Source organism: Anarhichas minor, unplaced genomic scaffold (assembly GCF_050575085.1).
Source record: "Anarhichas minor isolate MPS153535 unplaced genomic scaffold, ASM5057508v1 ptg000095l, whole genome shotgun sequence".
Lineage (NCBI taxonomy): Eukaryota > Metazoa > Chordata > Actinopteri > Perciformes > Anarhichadidae > Anarhichas > Anarhichas minor.
Window position 1 is genome coordinate 1216870 of NW_027466541.1, and position 15631 is coordinate 1232500.

At 42.4% G+C, this 15631-nt stretch overlaps 1 protein-coding gene and 1 pseudogene across 4 annotated transcripts; both read right to left on the minus strand.

The window, feature by feature from the left end:
- Positions 1-410: 410 nt before the first annotated feature.
- Positions 411-12269, minus strand: pomt1 (protein-O-mannosyltransferase 1). 4 transcript variants are annotated; one of them, XM_076082480.1, is made up of 20 exons: positions 11602-12269; positions 11052-11173; positions 10850-10956; positions 10716-10766; positions 10482-10628; positions 8629-8737; positions 8498-8554; positions 8317-8410; positions 7952-8107; positions 5201-5331; positions 5019-5114; positions 4850-4942; positions 4413-4509; positions 3518-3610; positions 3311-3431; positions 3138-3235; positions 2823-2936; positions 1609-1735; positions 1228-1405; positions 411-1031 (listed from the first exon to the last, which is right to left on the minus strand). In XM_076082480.1, the coding sequence occupies exons 2-20, from the start codon at positions 11162-11164 to the stop codon at positions 938-940; spliced, it is 2076 nt and encodes a 691-aa protein (XP_075938595.1). In that variant the 5' UTR covers positions 11165-11173; positions 11602-12269; the 3' UTR covers positions 411-937. The 4 variants fall into 4 exon arrangements, with proteins under 4 accessions (XP_075938595.1, XP_075938594.1, XP_075938592.1 ...); XM_076082479.1 differs by having other exon boundaries at positions 411-1109; XM_076082477.1 differs by having other exon boundaries at positions 411-1112; positions 11602-11754.
- Positions 12270-12746: 477 nt separating this feature from the next.
- The window catches only part of LOC142939230 (rap guanine nucleotide exchange factor 1-like), a 14375-nt pseudogene continuing 11490 nt past the window's right edge, over positions 12747-15631 (minus strand).

The following is a 15631-nucleotide window of genomic DNA, read 5'->3' on the forward strand; positions in this document are numbered from 1 at the left end:
TGCTGCCCAAATATGTGAACTCGTCAGTTTTAGGGAGATCTTCTCCGTTAAGCTGAATTGCTGAGGGATTGGGAATGTTCAGAGTCATCACTTCTGTTTTCTTTTTGCTGATCTTCAGGCCAATCTTCTGACCAAAATCACTGAGGCGGGATGTTTTCTCCTGCATGTGTCGATGAGTATGTGAAAGAAGAGAAAGATCATCTGCATAGTCGAGATCTTCAAGTGATGAAGAGTGTCCATCGAATGCCTCTATTTTGGTCTTCATCTATCTATCTATATATATATTAACTGATTGAACCTGCAGAAACTTCCTGTAACCATGTTTTTAAAAATATTATTAAGAAATAAAACATGAAGACAAATATAGAAAATGTTTGTCAGCGTTTGTAGAAGAAACTAAAAAGTTTGAATCAGATTCACCGTATTTTACTGCATCTTAAAATAAGAATAATGAATAATAACCAACAATCAGAGTCAAACTTTATATTATTTTGTGATTCTTCAAACCAGCTGCTCCTGCTTCATCAGATTCAGTCTGAACAAAGACCACCATGCAGAGTTTGCTGGTCTTGGATCAGGTCTACAGCTGCTCAGTAGCTTGTTTCATCATCTTCACAATAAACCATATTTCAAAATAAAAGAACAAGCTTTTATTTTGATTTAGAAAATGAAAAGTGTTTAATTCCACCAGACTTAATTATACACATTTCAAACAGGAAGTGATGCGTGTGATGTCACACTCCTCTCTTTGTGCATTGCATTGTGGGAGAATCTTGTGCTGTTTGAATTGTGACTCTTGATTCAGAGGACTGAAGCTCCTCCTCCAACATGACATCATCTCTGACATCACACAAACACCTTCAGGAAGTCCCTCTCTCTGTCTGTCTCTCTCTCTGCCTGTCTGTCTGTCTGTCTGTCTGTCTCTCTACCTGTCTGTCTAGCGGCGGCGGTACAGGATGTCCCAGGAGTGTCTCCACTTGAGTGCTTGCAGTTGATTGGCTGATAGCTCAGGTGTCCCGTAGGTCAGAGGGCTGAAGGTTTGGTAGGACAGGAAGACGGACGTCAAGACGGCCGACACGCACACACACAGCACACGGCGGTGTGTCGCTCTGCTGCGCGCACACACACACACAAATCAACTTTACTGACTAATGCACCGACAGTAACGCAGAATAGATAGTGTGTGAGGGCACACAGGTGTGTGGGTGTGTTTGTGTGTGTGGTTACCTGAGCAGGTGTGTGTGTGTGTGCTCCAGCAGGGCGGGGCTCAGCAGGTGCAGGTAGCAGAGAGCCGGCAGGTAGTGATACAGGAAGAGAGTTTTCTCCATCAGGAGGAACGGAACAAAGTTCACCAACCAACCACCAACACACACACAGCCGAGACACACAAACTGACCCCACACAGCTGGAGACACACACACACACACACACACACACACACACACACACACACACACACACACACACACACACACACACACACACACACACACACACACACACACACACACACACACACACACCATCATTAGATATTATTATTATTACATGTTGGTTCACAATCGGAGAAAACATACATTGTGTCCATGTGTGTGTGTGTGTGTGTACCATCAGGGAGGTCTTTGAAGCCCCGCCTCCTCCTCAGCAGGTAGACGGCTGCCAGCAGCTGATAGGCCAGCAGGCTGAGGTTGGCCACGCCCCACGACACCGGGTTACCAATCAGATGGATCTGAGCCTGAGACAGAGAGCCAATCACAGAACAACAGAGAGCGAGTGAGTGTGAGCGTTGATGTGTGTGTCTGTGTGTGTGTGTGTGTGTGTCTGTGTCCGTGTGTGTGTCTGTGTGTATGCATGTGTCTATGTGTGTGTCTGTGTGTGTGTGTGTGTGTGTGTGTCTGTGTCCGTGTGTGTGTCTGTGTGTATGTGTGTCTATGTGTGTGTCCGTGTGTGTGGGTGTGTCTGTCTATGTGTGTGTATGTGTGCGTGTGTCTGTGTGTATGTGTGTGTCTGTGTGTGTCTGTGTGTGTCTGTGTCTGTGTGTGTCTGTGTGTATGTGTGTCTATGTGTGTGTCCGTGTGTGTGTGTGTGTCTGTCTATGTGTGTGTATGTGTGTGTGTGTGTGTCTGTCTATGTGTGTATGTGTGTCTGTCTATGTGTGTATGTGTATGTGTGTGTGTGTCTGTCTATGTGTGTGTATGTGTATGTGTGTGTGTATGTGTGTGTGTGTGTCTATGTGTGTGTGTGTGTGTCTATGTGTGTCTGTGTGTGACTATATGTGTCTGTGTGTGAGTGTGTGTGTATGTGTGTGTGTCTGTCTATGTGTGTATGTGTGTCTGTCTATGTGTGTATGTGTGTGTGTGTCTGTCTATGTGTGTGTATGTGTATGTGTGTGTGTATGTGTGTGTGTGTGTCTATGTGTGTGTGTGTGTGTCTATGTGTGTCTGTGTGTGACTATATGTGTCTGTGTGTGAGTGTGTGTGTATATGTGTGTCTGTGTGTCTGTGTGTGTGCGTGTGTCTATGTGTGAGTGTGTGTATGTGTGTCTGTGTGTGTGTGTGTATGTGTATCTATGTGTGTCTGTGTGTGTGTGTGTATATGTGTGTATATGTGTGTCTATGTGTTTCTGTGTGTGTGTGCGTGTGTCTATGTGTGAGTGTGTGTATGTGTGTCTGTGTGTGAGTGTGTGTGTATGTGTATCTATGTGTGTCTGTGTGTGTGCATGTGTGTATGTGAGTCTATGTGTGTGTGTGTCTATGTGTGTGTCTGTGTGTGTGTGTGTCTATGTGTGTGTGTCTATGTGTGTATGTGAATGTGTGTGTTACGTTGGTAGAGGGGTGCAGCCAGTATGCGATGTTGGTTTCCATGGTGATCCACTCCAGAGGGGAGGAGCTGTATTTGTGCTCAGAGTCTTCCTGTTTCACCGTCAGCATCTTCCACTGTCATGACAACACAACATGACATCATCACAACACAACATGACATCATCACATCACAACACAACATGACATCATCACAACACAACATGACATCATCACGGCGGTCTTATGAACTGTGTTGGTTTCACATGACGACACAATCACAGCAGTAAAGCAGCGATCTGATTGGGTAATAACGTGATGATGCGTTCACTGTCACACCTGAAGCTCCAGAAATTTGGCCCAGAATGACATTTTTCTGTCCACGTCAATATGAGTCGGAGAATGAAGCTCCGCCTCCCTCTCCTTCTGCTCCTGACCTGTACACAGACATTCACACATTAAAGGGTGAGAATACTAGAGACACAGACAGATGTTAGGGTCAGAGGTCGTACTGGTTCCATATCGGTGCTCCTCGACGGTCCATCCCAAACTGCTGCTGTGAGCTTTAAACAGTTTCTCTGCGATGACTTCCAACTGACGGAAACCCCAGTCTGGAAGAGACACACCGCTCATCTGCACGCACACACACACACACGTCATCAAGCCTTATATGGTCAGAGGAAACAGTTCTGTCATAGGTGTTTACTTCATGTCAGTACCTTGAGGACAGCTGAGGTGTTGACGTGAACCAATCGAACCTCAGACTGGATCGTCTTCCAGGATTCTGACTCCGCCTCCCTGTTAGAGATGTCCTGCAAAGAGACAGGATGTCAACACCACCTACTGCACCGTGATGTCAACACCACCTACTGTACCGTGATGTCAACACCACCTACTGCACCGTGATGTCAACACACCTACTGCACCGTGATGTCAACACACCTACTGCACCGTGATGTCAACACACCTACTGCACCGTGATGTCAACACCACCTACTGCACCGTGATGTCAACACACCTACTGCACCGTGATGTCAACACACCTACTGCACCGTGATGTCAACACCACCTACTGCACCGTGATGTCAACACACCTACTGCACCGTGATGTCAACACACCTACTGTACCGTGATGTCAACACACCTACTGCACCGTGATGTCAACACCACCTACTGCACCGTGATGTCAACACACCTACTGCACCGTGATGTCAACACACCTACTGCACCGTGATGTCAACACCACCTACTGCACCGTGATGTCAACACCACCTACTGCACCGTGATGTCAACACCACCTACTGCACCGTGATGTCAACACCACCTACTGCACCGTGATGTCAACACCACCTACTGCACCGTGATGTCAACACCACCTACTGCACCGTGATGTCAACACCACCTACTGCACCGTGATGTCAACACACCTACTGTACCGTGATATCAACACATCTACTGTACCGTGATGTCAACACACCTACTGCACCGTGATGTCAACACCACCTACTGCACCGTGATGTCAACACCACCTACTGCACCGTGATGTCAACACACCTACTGTACCGTGATATCAACACATCTACTGTACCGTGATGTTATAATATGTGTGCTCACCACTCTCCACAGGTTCTGTGCTGCCATGGAGACGTTGAAGTCGATGTAACCTGACACTTCCTGAGAGTGAGGACTCATGGGAGCTGCTACATCATGACTACACACACACACACACACACACACACACACACACACACACACACACACACACACACACACACACACACACACACACACACACACACACACACACACACACACACACACACACACACACACACACACACACACACACACACACACGTTATCAGTGTTTGTAGAAACATACAGACTTCCATCCACTATGTAAAACGATAATAATAATAAATATGTAAAGTTAGACTTCCTGACTTCACCGTTTCTGTGACTTCCTGTTTGTTCTCTGACTCCGCTCCCTCGTGACTGAGCTGCAGCTGAGGCTCATGGGTAATGTTGGCTGACTGAGGTGAGCGGGTTACCTGTTGAGGAAGCGTGAGGTCATTCCATGGACCAGCTGGATGATGTCACCGTGACGGACAGGTCGAGGAGGACTGCTGACCACGAGCTCCTGTCTGTGGGACAGAGAGACAGACAGCTTAGACAGGGACTACATATCCCAGCATGCCCGGGGACAGACAGGTGACACACCTGCCGGGGTCTTTGACGATCCACCAGTTGTTGATGTCTTTGAAAGGATAACAGGTGACCTGCTGCTGGTGAGAGCTGCCCCGCCCATTTTCATACCTGAACGGGAAACAGGAAGTCCTGTTATTCAAACTTGAACCGGCAGCTTTCTGATTGGCTGCTGTGTCCGTGTGACCTGCCAGCACCTGATTGGGTAGTTGGCTTTGTGCGAGTGGAGCCAGCAGGGGATTGGTTGGGAGGCGGAGCTTCTTAAAGTCACCTGACTGCCGTAAGATACTTCGAGAGGCTGACCCTGAGTGATTCTGGAGAGACCGCCCTGAAGACAGACAAACAGACTGACAATCAATCAGTCATATATATGTATATATACACATACATACATACATACGTATATATATATATATATATATATATATATATATATATATATATATATATATATATATATATATATATATATATATATATATATATATATATATATATATATATATATATATATATATATATATATATATATATATATATACACACACACACACACACACACACACACACATATATATACACACACATATATACATACACATATATGGGTCAATGACATGACATGCATATTTTTGTGTCCGAGTCCACTATTTCCTTTTAAAATAATTGTATCAATTCGTGACATATATCATTTCATTCTATAAAACCGATCCAGTTTTGATACATTTTCAGTACAATCAAATAATATATATTATTTTATGTTTTGGCTTCTCAAACCCTGAAAATGTCAGGCGGTGCACCTGTCCTAGCAGATGAACAGACTAAGAAAACTATTAAAAAATGTATTTAAATGATAATAAATTCAAAATAAAATACTATGGCATGCTTTTATTGTTGTAACGATTCAAATAAACCAAATTTTTACAAATGCCAATAGTTTTAAGCTGTTACGATAATTTAAAAACTTTTGTCCAGCAATTTGAATGTTCTCAAATATCAGGGTGGCACAGCTGTAAAGATGGGACTTTTATTATGAAATGAAAGTGGAAAACAGTAAACAGGTTATTGCATCATCAAGAGGACCTCAACGGACCTTTATAGCAGAGTGAAAATGTTTTCATATCTCTTTTGAATATTGATAAAAACAGCTACTTTCAGCTTATAGGTAGAGTGGTTCACTTTCCATGTCAGGGCGGTACAACCAATGTAAAACTAGAACAATGTTATTTTATCATAAATATCTTTATTCTATTTAAAATGTATATGTATGAAGTTGTTAGCAAGAACAAAAGCTAATGCTCGTGTCCTAGTAGATGCCTGTTTAATTTGAAATCAGTTGCAAATGTCAGGTGGTGCAACCAGTAAGGCAGGTGGTGCAACTGCAGAGAATGTTACTCTATGATATTATATTTAAAGCTCTAACATTATTTACAATTTTTTACAAAAGTTTCACAGTGTTAAGTTAACGATATTATACACTTTCAAACTATTTTTCATGATATTAATGAATATTGTTTAACTATTAAGGATGCCACTGTCAAGTAAAGAAAAACCAGCAGGACGCAGGGAGCAGACAACAAGTCCTGTATGGAGTGTGTGCAAAACGCTGCTACAATGAGGTAGAAGCTGCAAAACGCAGGCGGAGGCGACGGTGATTTTGCCTGTTCCAGTTATGTGTTAATCATGATTACTATGAAATATTTACTGCTTTTACTTAAAAAGAGTCTGTTGACTAAAAGCATGTTGTTGTATTTGAAAAAAAAAATGCAAATTGTCTGCATATTTGCTGTGATTACTAATATTGTCAGGTGGCACAACTGATAAATGTCATGGTGGTGCGACCAGGTAAAATATTAATTTAAAGCAATAAATAAAAGGTTAAAGTGAATTTTTTTTTGCTTGATATGATGTGAAGAACTATTGTATTGAATGTATTCATTTGAATATTTGTATTATTCTGTTTCTGTTTAGGGTTAGGGTAAGGGTTAGTGTGGTAAATGTGTGTGTGTGTATGTGTATATGTGTGTTGTTAGAAGATCGTAGAGAAAGTATGAGAGCATCAGAGTATAGTATGTAAAACCTGTTTGATTTAAAAGACACAACATTTACACTAAATCAATGTTTTATTGTCTGATAGAAGTGATTTAAAGGTATAACCTGCACAGATACTTTATGTAACGTTAAGTAGACCTTGTGTGAGTCACTCTATCCTTGTAGAACTATGCCGCCCTTTGACCTACTTACAGGCGCACTCTTGTGAGAGTGACCATGAAATGGAGGGAGGTACCAGCTTTAACAAGCATAGAAGCAGCAGCATAACTGAGGGAACTCTGCAGTCCTCACTCAGCCTTACAGGTGAGTAGAAGACCGCACTGCTGTCAGAGGACCTCCCCCTCTCCAGCCTGAGAGACTGGACTACTCGTCTTCTGTAGGAGACCCTGTGAGACATGTCTGCTATCACAAGACAGCTTACAGTGACTGATGTCTTTTGCACCACTTAGACTTTCATTGAGTTGAAATAGTTTGATGTAACTTTAATGAATCCACAGCCTCACCCTTTGTAAGAGTCTGGGACTCAAACAAAAGACTGTGACTCTGACTCTACCAGAGGAGCTTCAGGTGAGTTCCCTGGTGAAGACTCGGCAGTGTTAGTCAAAAATGGTGAGAAACTTAAAATAGGCGACAGTAAAGAATAGACGTTCTACATCACTACTCATACTGGGTGTGAGGGTTACATCCTAACGACTCAGCTACGGGGTGAGAAACAAGGCAGAAGGTGTTGTTCCGACATCTCTGTGGGACACTAGCTCCCTAAGGCTGCTCGGATTACTGACCGACTTACCACCGGGTTAGGTGCGAGTGTGTGTCCTCTGACCTGTGTGTGTGTGTGTGTGTGTTAATGTGTGTGTGTGTTAATGTGTGTATATGTGTGTGTGTGTGTGTGTTACCTCCAGACTGGCCTGGAAGGAGGAGCTCATCAGTTGGTCATGTGGTCCGCTCCGATGCAGCAGAGTCAGATGGACGTAGAACCAGAATACATAGAGGAGAACCGGAACCACCAACAGACACACAACCCGACACACACACTGCACACACACACTCAGCTGCACACACACACACACACACACTCTTTTAACTGTCTTGTATTATAAAGTTTGATGTTCAGATGTTGGAGCGTCACAAACGCGTCACCACCTGGTGACGTCACCACCCGGTGACATCACTACCCGGTGACATCACTAATGAGCTGAAACCAGTCAACACACTGAGTGATCAATGAACTGATCTTCTGTCTGTGTGAATCTGGACTCACGTGACTGACAGTTCTGTCTCCAATCAGGTTCCAGGTGTGTAGAGAGGCCACGCCCACCAGCATCAGGTAGGAGAACACACCCATATACTTCACCCTGTTAACAAATACACACAATACACACATTAACACACACAAACTCTCACACACATACATGCATTAACACACACACACACAGACTCACCCCACAGCGGCAGCACATGAGGCTCCAGACAGCAGCAGCCAACAGTATCTGAACCAGCTGAGGGTCAAAGGTCACAGAGTCACATGACTGAGGTCAATGTCAGAGGTCAGTCAGCTGAAGGTGAGTCTCACCTGTGAGGATCGTTGTGGAACCTCAGGTAGGAGAAGACGGCCAATAGGACGAAGAAGATGAGGAGAGACTCCAGTAACATGAACCGGGATTGGACGATCAGAGAGTTCTCTGGAAAACAACATTACACTTCAGTCCCTGAACGCGCCGCAGTCACGTCAGTCCCTGAACGCACCGCAGTCACGTCAGTCCCTGAACGCACCGCAGTCAGTTAGACCCTGAACACATGTTTGTTGTGTGGTTTATTGTGTTGTTTGTTGTGTTGTTTGTTGTGTTTGTTGTGTTGTTTGTTGTGTTGTTTATCGTGTGGTTTATCGTGTGAAGTTTATTGTGTGAAGTTTGTCGTGTAAAGTTTGTCGTGTGGTTTATCGTGATTTTTATGGTGATGTTTATGGTGTTGTTTATGGTGTGGTTTATGGTGTGGTTTATGGTGTGGTTTATGGTGTGGTTTATGGTGTGGTTTATCGTGATGTTTATCGTGATGTTTATCGTGTTGTTTATCGTGTTGTTTATGGTGATTTTTATGGTGATTTTTATGGTGTGGTTTATTGTGTGGTTTATGGTGATGTTTATCGTGTTGTTTATGGTGATATTTATGGTGTGGTTTATGGTGTGGTTTATGGTGTGGTTTATGGTGATGTTTATGGTGTTGTTTATGGTGCTGTTTATGGTGATGTTTATGGTGTTGTTTATGGTGATGTTTATGGTGTTGTTTATGGTGATGTTTATGGTGTTGTTTATGGTGTTGTTTATGGTGATGTTTATGGTGATGTTTATGGTGTTGTTTATGGTGTTGTTTATGGTGTTGTTTATGGTGTTGTTTATGGTGTTGTTTATGGTGATGTTTATGGTGATGTTTATGGTGTTGTTTATGGTGTTGTTTATGGTGTTGTTTATGGTGTTGTTTATGGTGATGTTTATGGTGTTGTTTATGGTGTGGTTTATGGTGTGGTTTATGGTGTTGTTTATGGTGATGTTTATGGTGATGTTTATGGTGTTGTTTATGGTGATGTTTATGGTGTTGTTTATGGTGATGTTTATGGTGATGTTTATGGTGTTGTTTATGGTGATGTTTATGGTGTTGTTTATGGTGTTGTTTATGGTGTTGTTTATGGTGATGTTTATGGTGATGTTTATGGTGTTGTTTATGGTGTTGTTTATGGTGTTGTTTATGGTGTTGTTTATGGTGATGTTTATGGTGTTGTTTATGGTGATGTTTATGGTGATGTTTATGGTGATGTTTATGGTGTTGTTTATGGTGATGGTTATGGTGTTGTTTATGGTGTTGTTTATGGTGTTGTTTATGGTGATGTTTATGGTGTTGTTTATCGTGTTGTTTATGGTGATGTTTATGGTGTTGTTTATCGTGTTGTTTATGGTGATGTTTATGGTGTTGTTTATGGTGATGTTATGGTGTTGTTTATGGTGTTGTTTATGGTGATGTTTATGGTGTTGTTTATCGTGTTGTTTATGGTGATGTTTATGGTGTTGTTTATGGTGATGGTTATGGTGTTGTTTATGGTGTTGTTTATGGTGTTGTTTATGGTGTTGTTTATGGTGATGTTTATGGTGTTGTTTATGGTGTTGTTTATGGTGATGTTTATGGTGATGTTTATGGTGTTGTTTATGGTGTTGTTTATGGTGATGTTTATGGTGTTGTTTATGGTGTTGTTTATGGTGATGTTTATCATGTTGTTTATGGTGATGTTTATGGTGATGTTTATGGTGATGTTTATCGTGTTGTTTATCGTGTTGTTTATCGTGTTGTTTATCGTGTTGTTTATCGTGATGTTTATCGTGATGTTTATCGTGATGTTTATCGTGATGTTTATCGTGTGGTTTATTGTTGACTCACCCAGCAGCAGCAGAGCTGAAGCTCCCAGAGCCGACAGGTGACAGAACTTGAGCTCCAGAGTCAGCAGGTAAACCAGAGGAACACAGAGAGCTCCACACAGAGCCGGCAGCAGACGCAGAGTCCACACACTCACACTGCTGGGATACTCTGTAGGACAAACACACCGGTTCAAAGTGGTTTAAACTAGTTCAAACTGGTTTAAACCGGTTGTGGTACAGTAACTGGTGTTCCTACCTGCTCCAATTCTGTTCCACACAAAGTTCCCATCAAATCCTCCCAGGTACGCTGCAACAAACACATTAATGACATGATCACACAGGTGTCTGACACACAGGTAACATCATGGAGCGGTTGTCGCGGTAACTGACCTCCGAGGGCCAGGATCATGTGACCGAGCGGCGGCCCGCTGTCATCGATGAAGAAGACTCTCTTCATGTAGAGAGACACGAACTGACCGTAGTACACCTCATCGAACCTGTACAACACAAACATCATGGAGACAGGTGAGACAGGTAAGACAGTCTGGTGTGTGAGTCCGGGTGACCAGGTGTGTAAAACAAACACACTCACACCACAGCGTTGGGGTAGCTGAGGTGGCTCAGTCTGGTCCACAAGGCCAGCAAGAAGACCAGCAGCAGGACTAGGTCCACCTGAGCCGTCACCACCAGGGGGAGCTGCAGCATCACTGACACCTGAGACACAAGACAGGTGAGACACAAGACAGGTTATAAATGTTATAAATGCAATAAATGTTATAAATATAAATATTATAAATGTTCTGTTATAACGACTTTCTTTGTCATCTGAATCTCGTCAAATTCTACATTTAAATTGACCAAAACAATATCTGAATAGTTTGTTTCTGAAGTAAAGAAACATTTTGTGTCAATGATAAAATATAAAAACTTTACATTTTCATCAGCTGCTATATGTGACGTCATCATCTAATAACACATAATTATTTTATCATTTAATACAAAACAATATTTAATTAAGAAAAATAATCTGAGATATCGATCACATCTCAATGTGAGAGAATGGAGCTAACAACTGTTAGCATTGTTAGCATTAACCTCACCGTTAACTGTTAGCCGTCAGAGTCCCGTTACCGTAAACTCACCTGGTGACGTCACTCCATTAACCTCAAACAGACCATCCCACCAGTACAGAGCCGGTGCCCCGTGGCTCTTCAACGTTTCTCCCGGTTCGTTTGGAGCACCGAGCCGCTCGATGTGTCCGGTGTTTGATTAGTGCTGTCTGCTCTCTGAGCCGCTCGATGTGTCCGGTGTTTGATTGGTGCTGTCTGCTGTCTGAGCCGCTCGATGTGTCCGGTGTTTGGTTGGTGCTGTCTGCTGTCTGAGCCGCTCGATGTGTCCGGTGTTTGATTGGTGCTGTCTTATCTCATAGTGTTTATTTATTGTTTCTTAGATTTAATATTTAAATCTACTTTAACATTATTGTTAACATATTGAATTCTTGTATTTTATGATCACGTTTCTTTTTAGTTGTATTTTATATTTTTATTTTCTTTATAAAGTCCTTTGTAACACTATTAAAACAAATAAAGTTTATTATTATTATTTATAATATTGCGCCGGTTCATAGGGGCGGATGAAGACGAGTAGAAGAAGATTAAAACAACTTTCATCCATTAATCTGCTGGATTCTTTCCCAGCATGCACTGGGTCAGAGACATAATACACCTGCACAGGTGATCAGTGCAGACAGTTCACCTGCTTCACCTGTTATATAAATGTCAGATTATATTGAAATATTGATGATATAAACACTAATGTCACAAAGTACATTTACTCAAATACCACACTTAAGTACAGTAATGATGTACTTGTACTTTACTTGTGTAGTTCAGTTTTCTCCTGCTTTATACTTCTACATTTATTTAATAACTTTAGTTACTTTATAGAGTCAGATTATTCATCAACAGGTGAGCACGTTTATTGAAATATTAATGTGAATAATTGTACACAGGAAGAGGCCCCACGCTAACACCAGTTAGCTTCAGGCTGACCTCAGCTAACACCTGGCTAACCCCAGTTAGCTCCAGGCTAACCTCAGCTAACACCTGGCTAACTCCAGTTAGCTTCAGGCTAACCTCAGCTAACACCTGGCTAACTCCAGTTAGCTCCAGGCTAACCTCAGCTAACCTAAGCTAAATTCAGGTTGTTGCCAGTTATTTTAGGAATAGACCAGATGAGCACGTTAGCAATGATTAGCCCAGCATGTGACACATTAGCACCAGTCTAATCCAGTTAAGTACCAGTTTAATTCAGGTTAGCATCATGTTTAGCCACCTCAATTCTCAATATCCACATGTTAGCATTGAACTAGCACAGGTTAGCCTTGTTGCTATGCATGTTAGCACAGACTGAGTCTCTTTCGTCGGTCATCTGTGATTGGCTCGTGGGGCATTCCGTGGGCGGAGCCTGAGTGAGAGTTCCCACAATGCCTCTTCTGCCAGGTGATCGCTGAAGTCATTAAAGAACGATATGATGTCGTCATTAGGCTGCAGACTGTAGGGACTGCAGACAGAGAGAGAAACAGGTATTAGGACTGTAATACTACTTATTATGTAGGTGTCACGGGGCATGATGGAGGACTCAAACGCAGACCAGAAGTAGAGTGAAGCGGGAATTTAATGAATACTTAAATCAGAACATGAAACTTACAGGAACACAGTGAATCTACGGACGAGACAAGAGGAAAGAAAGAAAGACAGACAGACAGACAGACAGGACAATGATCTGTCAGTGAGTGACTGAGAGGCAGGATAGAGGCAGGTGATGAGGAGGGAGTGCTTGATTAGTGAACAGAGGCAGGTGAGGGGAGTTAGGCTGATGGGAGGGAGGCAGACAGGTGCACTGAATGAGTAGTGAGGTGAGTGAGAAATAAAGAGACAGGAGAGAAGGGGCAGAGCTGTGACAGTAGGTAATAATACTACAGGTGACATACTGTAATACTACTTATTATAGATGTAATAATACTACAGGTGACTGACACTTGCTGGTAGCTCCTCAGAGTGTCCAGGATGTTGAATTGCTGCCAGCGTTTAGAGAAGTTGACCTTTGATCCCTGTGATGTCATCAACATGTCAGGATTCCCCAGGTGGACGAATGTCAAGTCCTGAAGGATTAACCCCCTGATCAGACAGACAGGTTAGAGAGAGAGATATAATAATGCAGTGTTTATGTATATATGTGGGGTATAGAGGGTATTAACCTACAGGTAGGGTATATATGTCGGGTATAGAGGGTATTAACCTACAGGTAGGGTATATATGTGGGGTATAGAGGGCATTAACCTACAGGTAAGGTATATATGTGGGGTATAGAGGGCATTAACCTACAGGTAAGGTATATATGTGGGGTATAGAGGGTATTAACCTACAGGTAGGGTATATATGTGGGGTATAGAGGGTATTAACCTACAGGTAAGGTATATATGTGGGGTATAGAGGGCATTAACCTACAGGTAAGGTATATATGTGGGGTATAGAGGGCATTAACCTACAGGTAAGGTATATATGTGGGGTATAGAGGGCATTAACCTACAGGTAGGGTATATATGTGGGGTATAGAGGGTATTAACCTACAGGTAAGGTATATATGTGGGGAATAGAGGGTATTAACCTACAGGGAAGGTATATATGTGGGGTATAGAGGGTATTAACCTACAGGTAGGGTATATATGTGGGGTATAGAGGGCATTAACCTACAGGTAGGGTTTATATGTGGGAGGCCACTGTGCTCATTGGGACTTTCAATGCTGCAGAAATTTTTCTGTACCCTTCGCCAGATCTGTGCCTCGATACAATTCTGTCTCGGAGGTCTACAGATAATTCCTTGGACTTCATGGCTTGGTTTATGCTCTGATATGCACTGTCAACTGTGGTACCTTATATAGACAGGTGTGTGCCTTTCTAAATCATGTCGAATCAACTGAATTTAGCACAAGTGGACTCCAATCAAGTTGTAGAAACATCTCAAGGATGATCAGTGGAAACAGGATGCACCTGAGCTAAATTTTGAGTGTCATGGCAAAGGCTGTGAATACTTATGTACATGTTATGTTTTCGTTCTTTATTTTTAATAGATTTGCAAAAATTTGCAAAAAACAGTTTTCACTTTGTCATTATGGGTTGTTGTGTGTGGAATGTTGAGGAAAATAATGAATTTAATCCATTTTGGAATAAGGCTGTAACATAACAAAATGTGGAAAAAGTGAAGCGCTGTGAATACTTTCCGGATGCACTGTATGTGGGGTATAGAGGGTATTAATCTACAGGTAGGGTATATATGTGGGGTATAGAGGGTATTAACCTACAGGTAGGATATATATGTGGGGTATAGAGGGCATTAACCTACAGGTAGGGTATATATGTGGGGTATAGGGGGTATTAACGTACAGGTAGAGTATATATGTGGGGTATAGAGGGTATTAACCTACAGGTAAGGTATATATGTGGGGTATAGAGGGCATTAACCTACAGGTAGAGTATATATGTGGGGTATAGAGGGTATTAACCTACAGGTAGGATATATATGTGGGGTATAGAGGGTATTAACCTACAGGTAGGGTATATATGTGGGGTATAGAGGGTATTAACCTACAGGTAGGGTATATATGTGAGTATAGGGGGTATTAACGTACAGGTAGAGTATATATGTGGGGTATAGAGGGTATTAACCTACAGGTAAGGTATATATGTGGGGTATAGAGGGCATTAACCTACAGGTAGAGTATATATGTGGGGTATAGAGGGTATTAACCTACAGGTAGGGTATTAACCTACAGGTAGGTTATATATGTGTGGTACAGAGGGTATTAACCTACAGGTAGGGTATATATGTGGGGTATAGAGGGTATTAACCTACAGGTAGGTTATATATGTGTGGTACAGAGGGTATTAACCTACAGGTAGGGTATATATGTGGGGTATAGAGGGTATTAACCTACAGGTAGGATATATATGTGGGGTATAGAGGGTATTAACCTACAGGTAGGGTATATATGTGGGGTATAGAGGGTATTAACCTACAGGTAGGTTATATATGTGTGGTACAGAGGGTATTAACCTACAGGTAGGATATATATGTGGGGTATAGAGGGTATTAACCTACAGGTAGGGTATA

What these genes read in the sequence shown, in the direction of transcription:
- pomt1 (XM_076082477.1), bottom strand. Translation starts at nt 11,164, where the DNA reads ATGCTGCAGCTCCCCCTGGTGGTGACGGCTCAGGTGGACCTAGTCCTG. An exon ending in CACAGAACCTGTGGAGAGTG is followed by an intron (nt 3,611 to 4,412) that starts GTGAGCACACAT and finishes GTCTCTTTGCAG; the next exon opens with GACATCTCTAACAGGGAGGC. An exon ending in CCAAATTTCTGGAGCTTCAG is followed by an intron (nt 2,937 to 3,137) that starts GTGTGACAGTGA and finishes TTGTCATGACAG; the next exon opens with TGGAAGATGCTGACGGTGAA.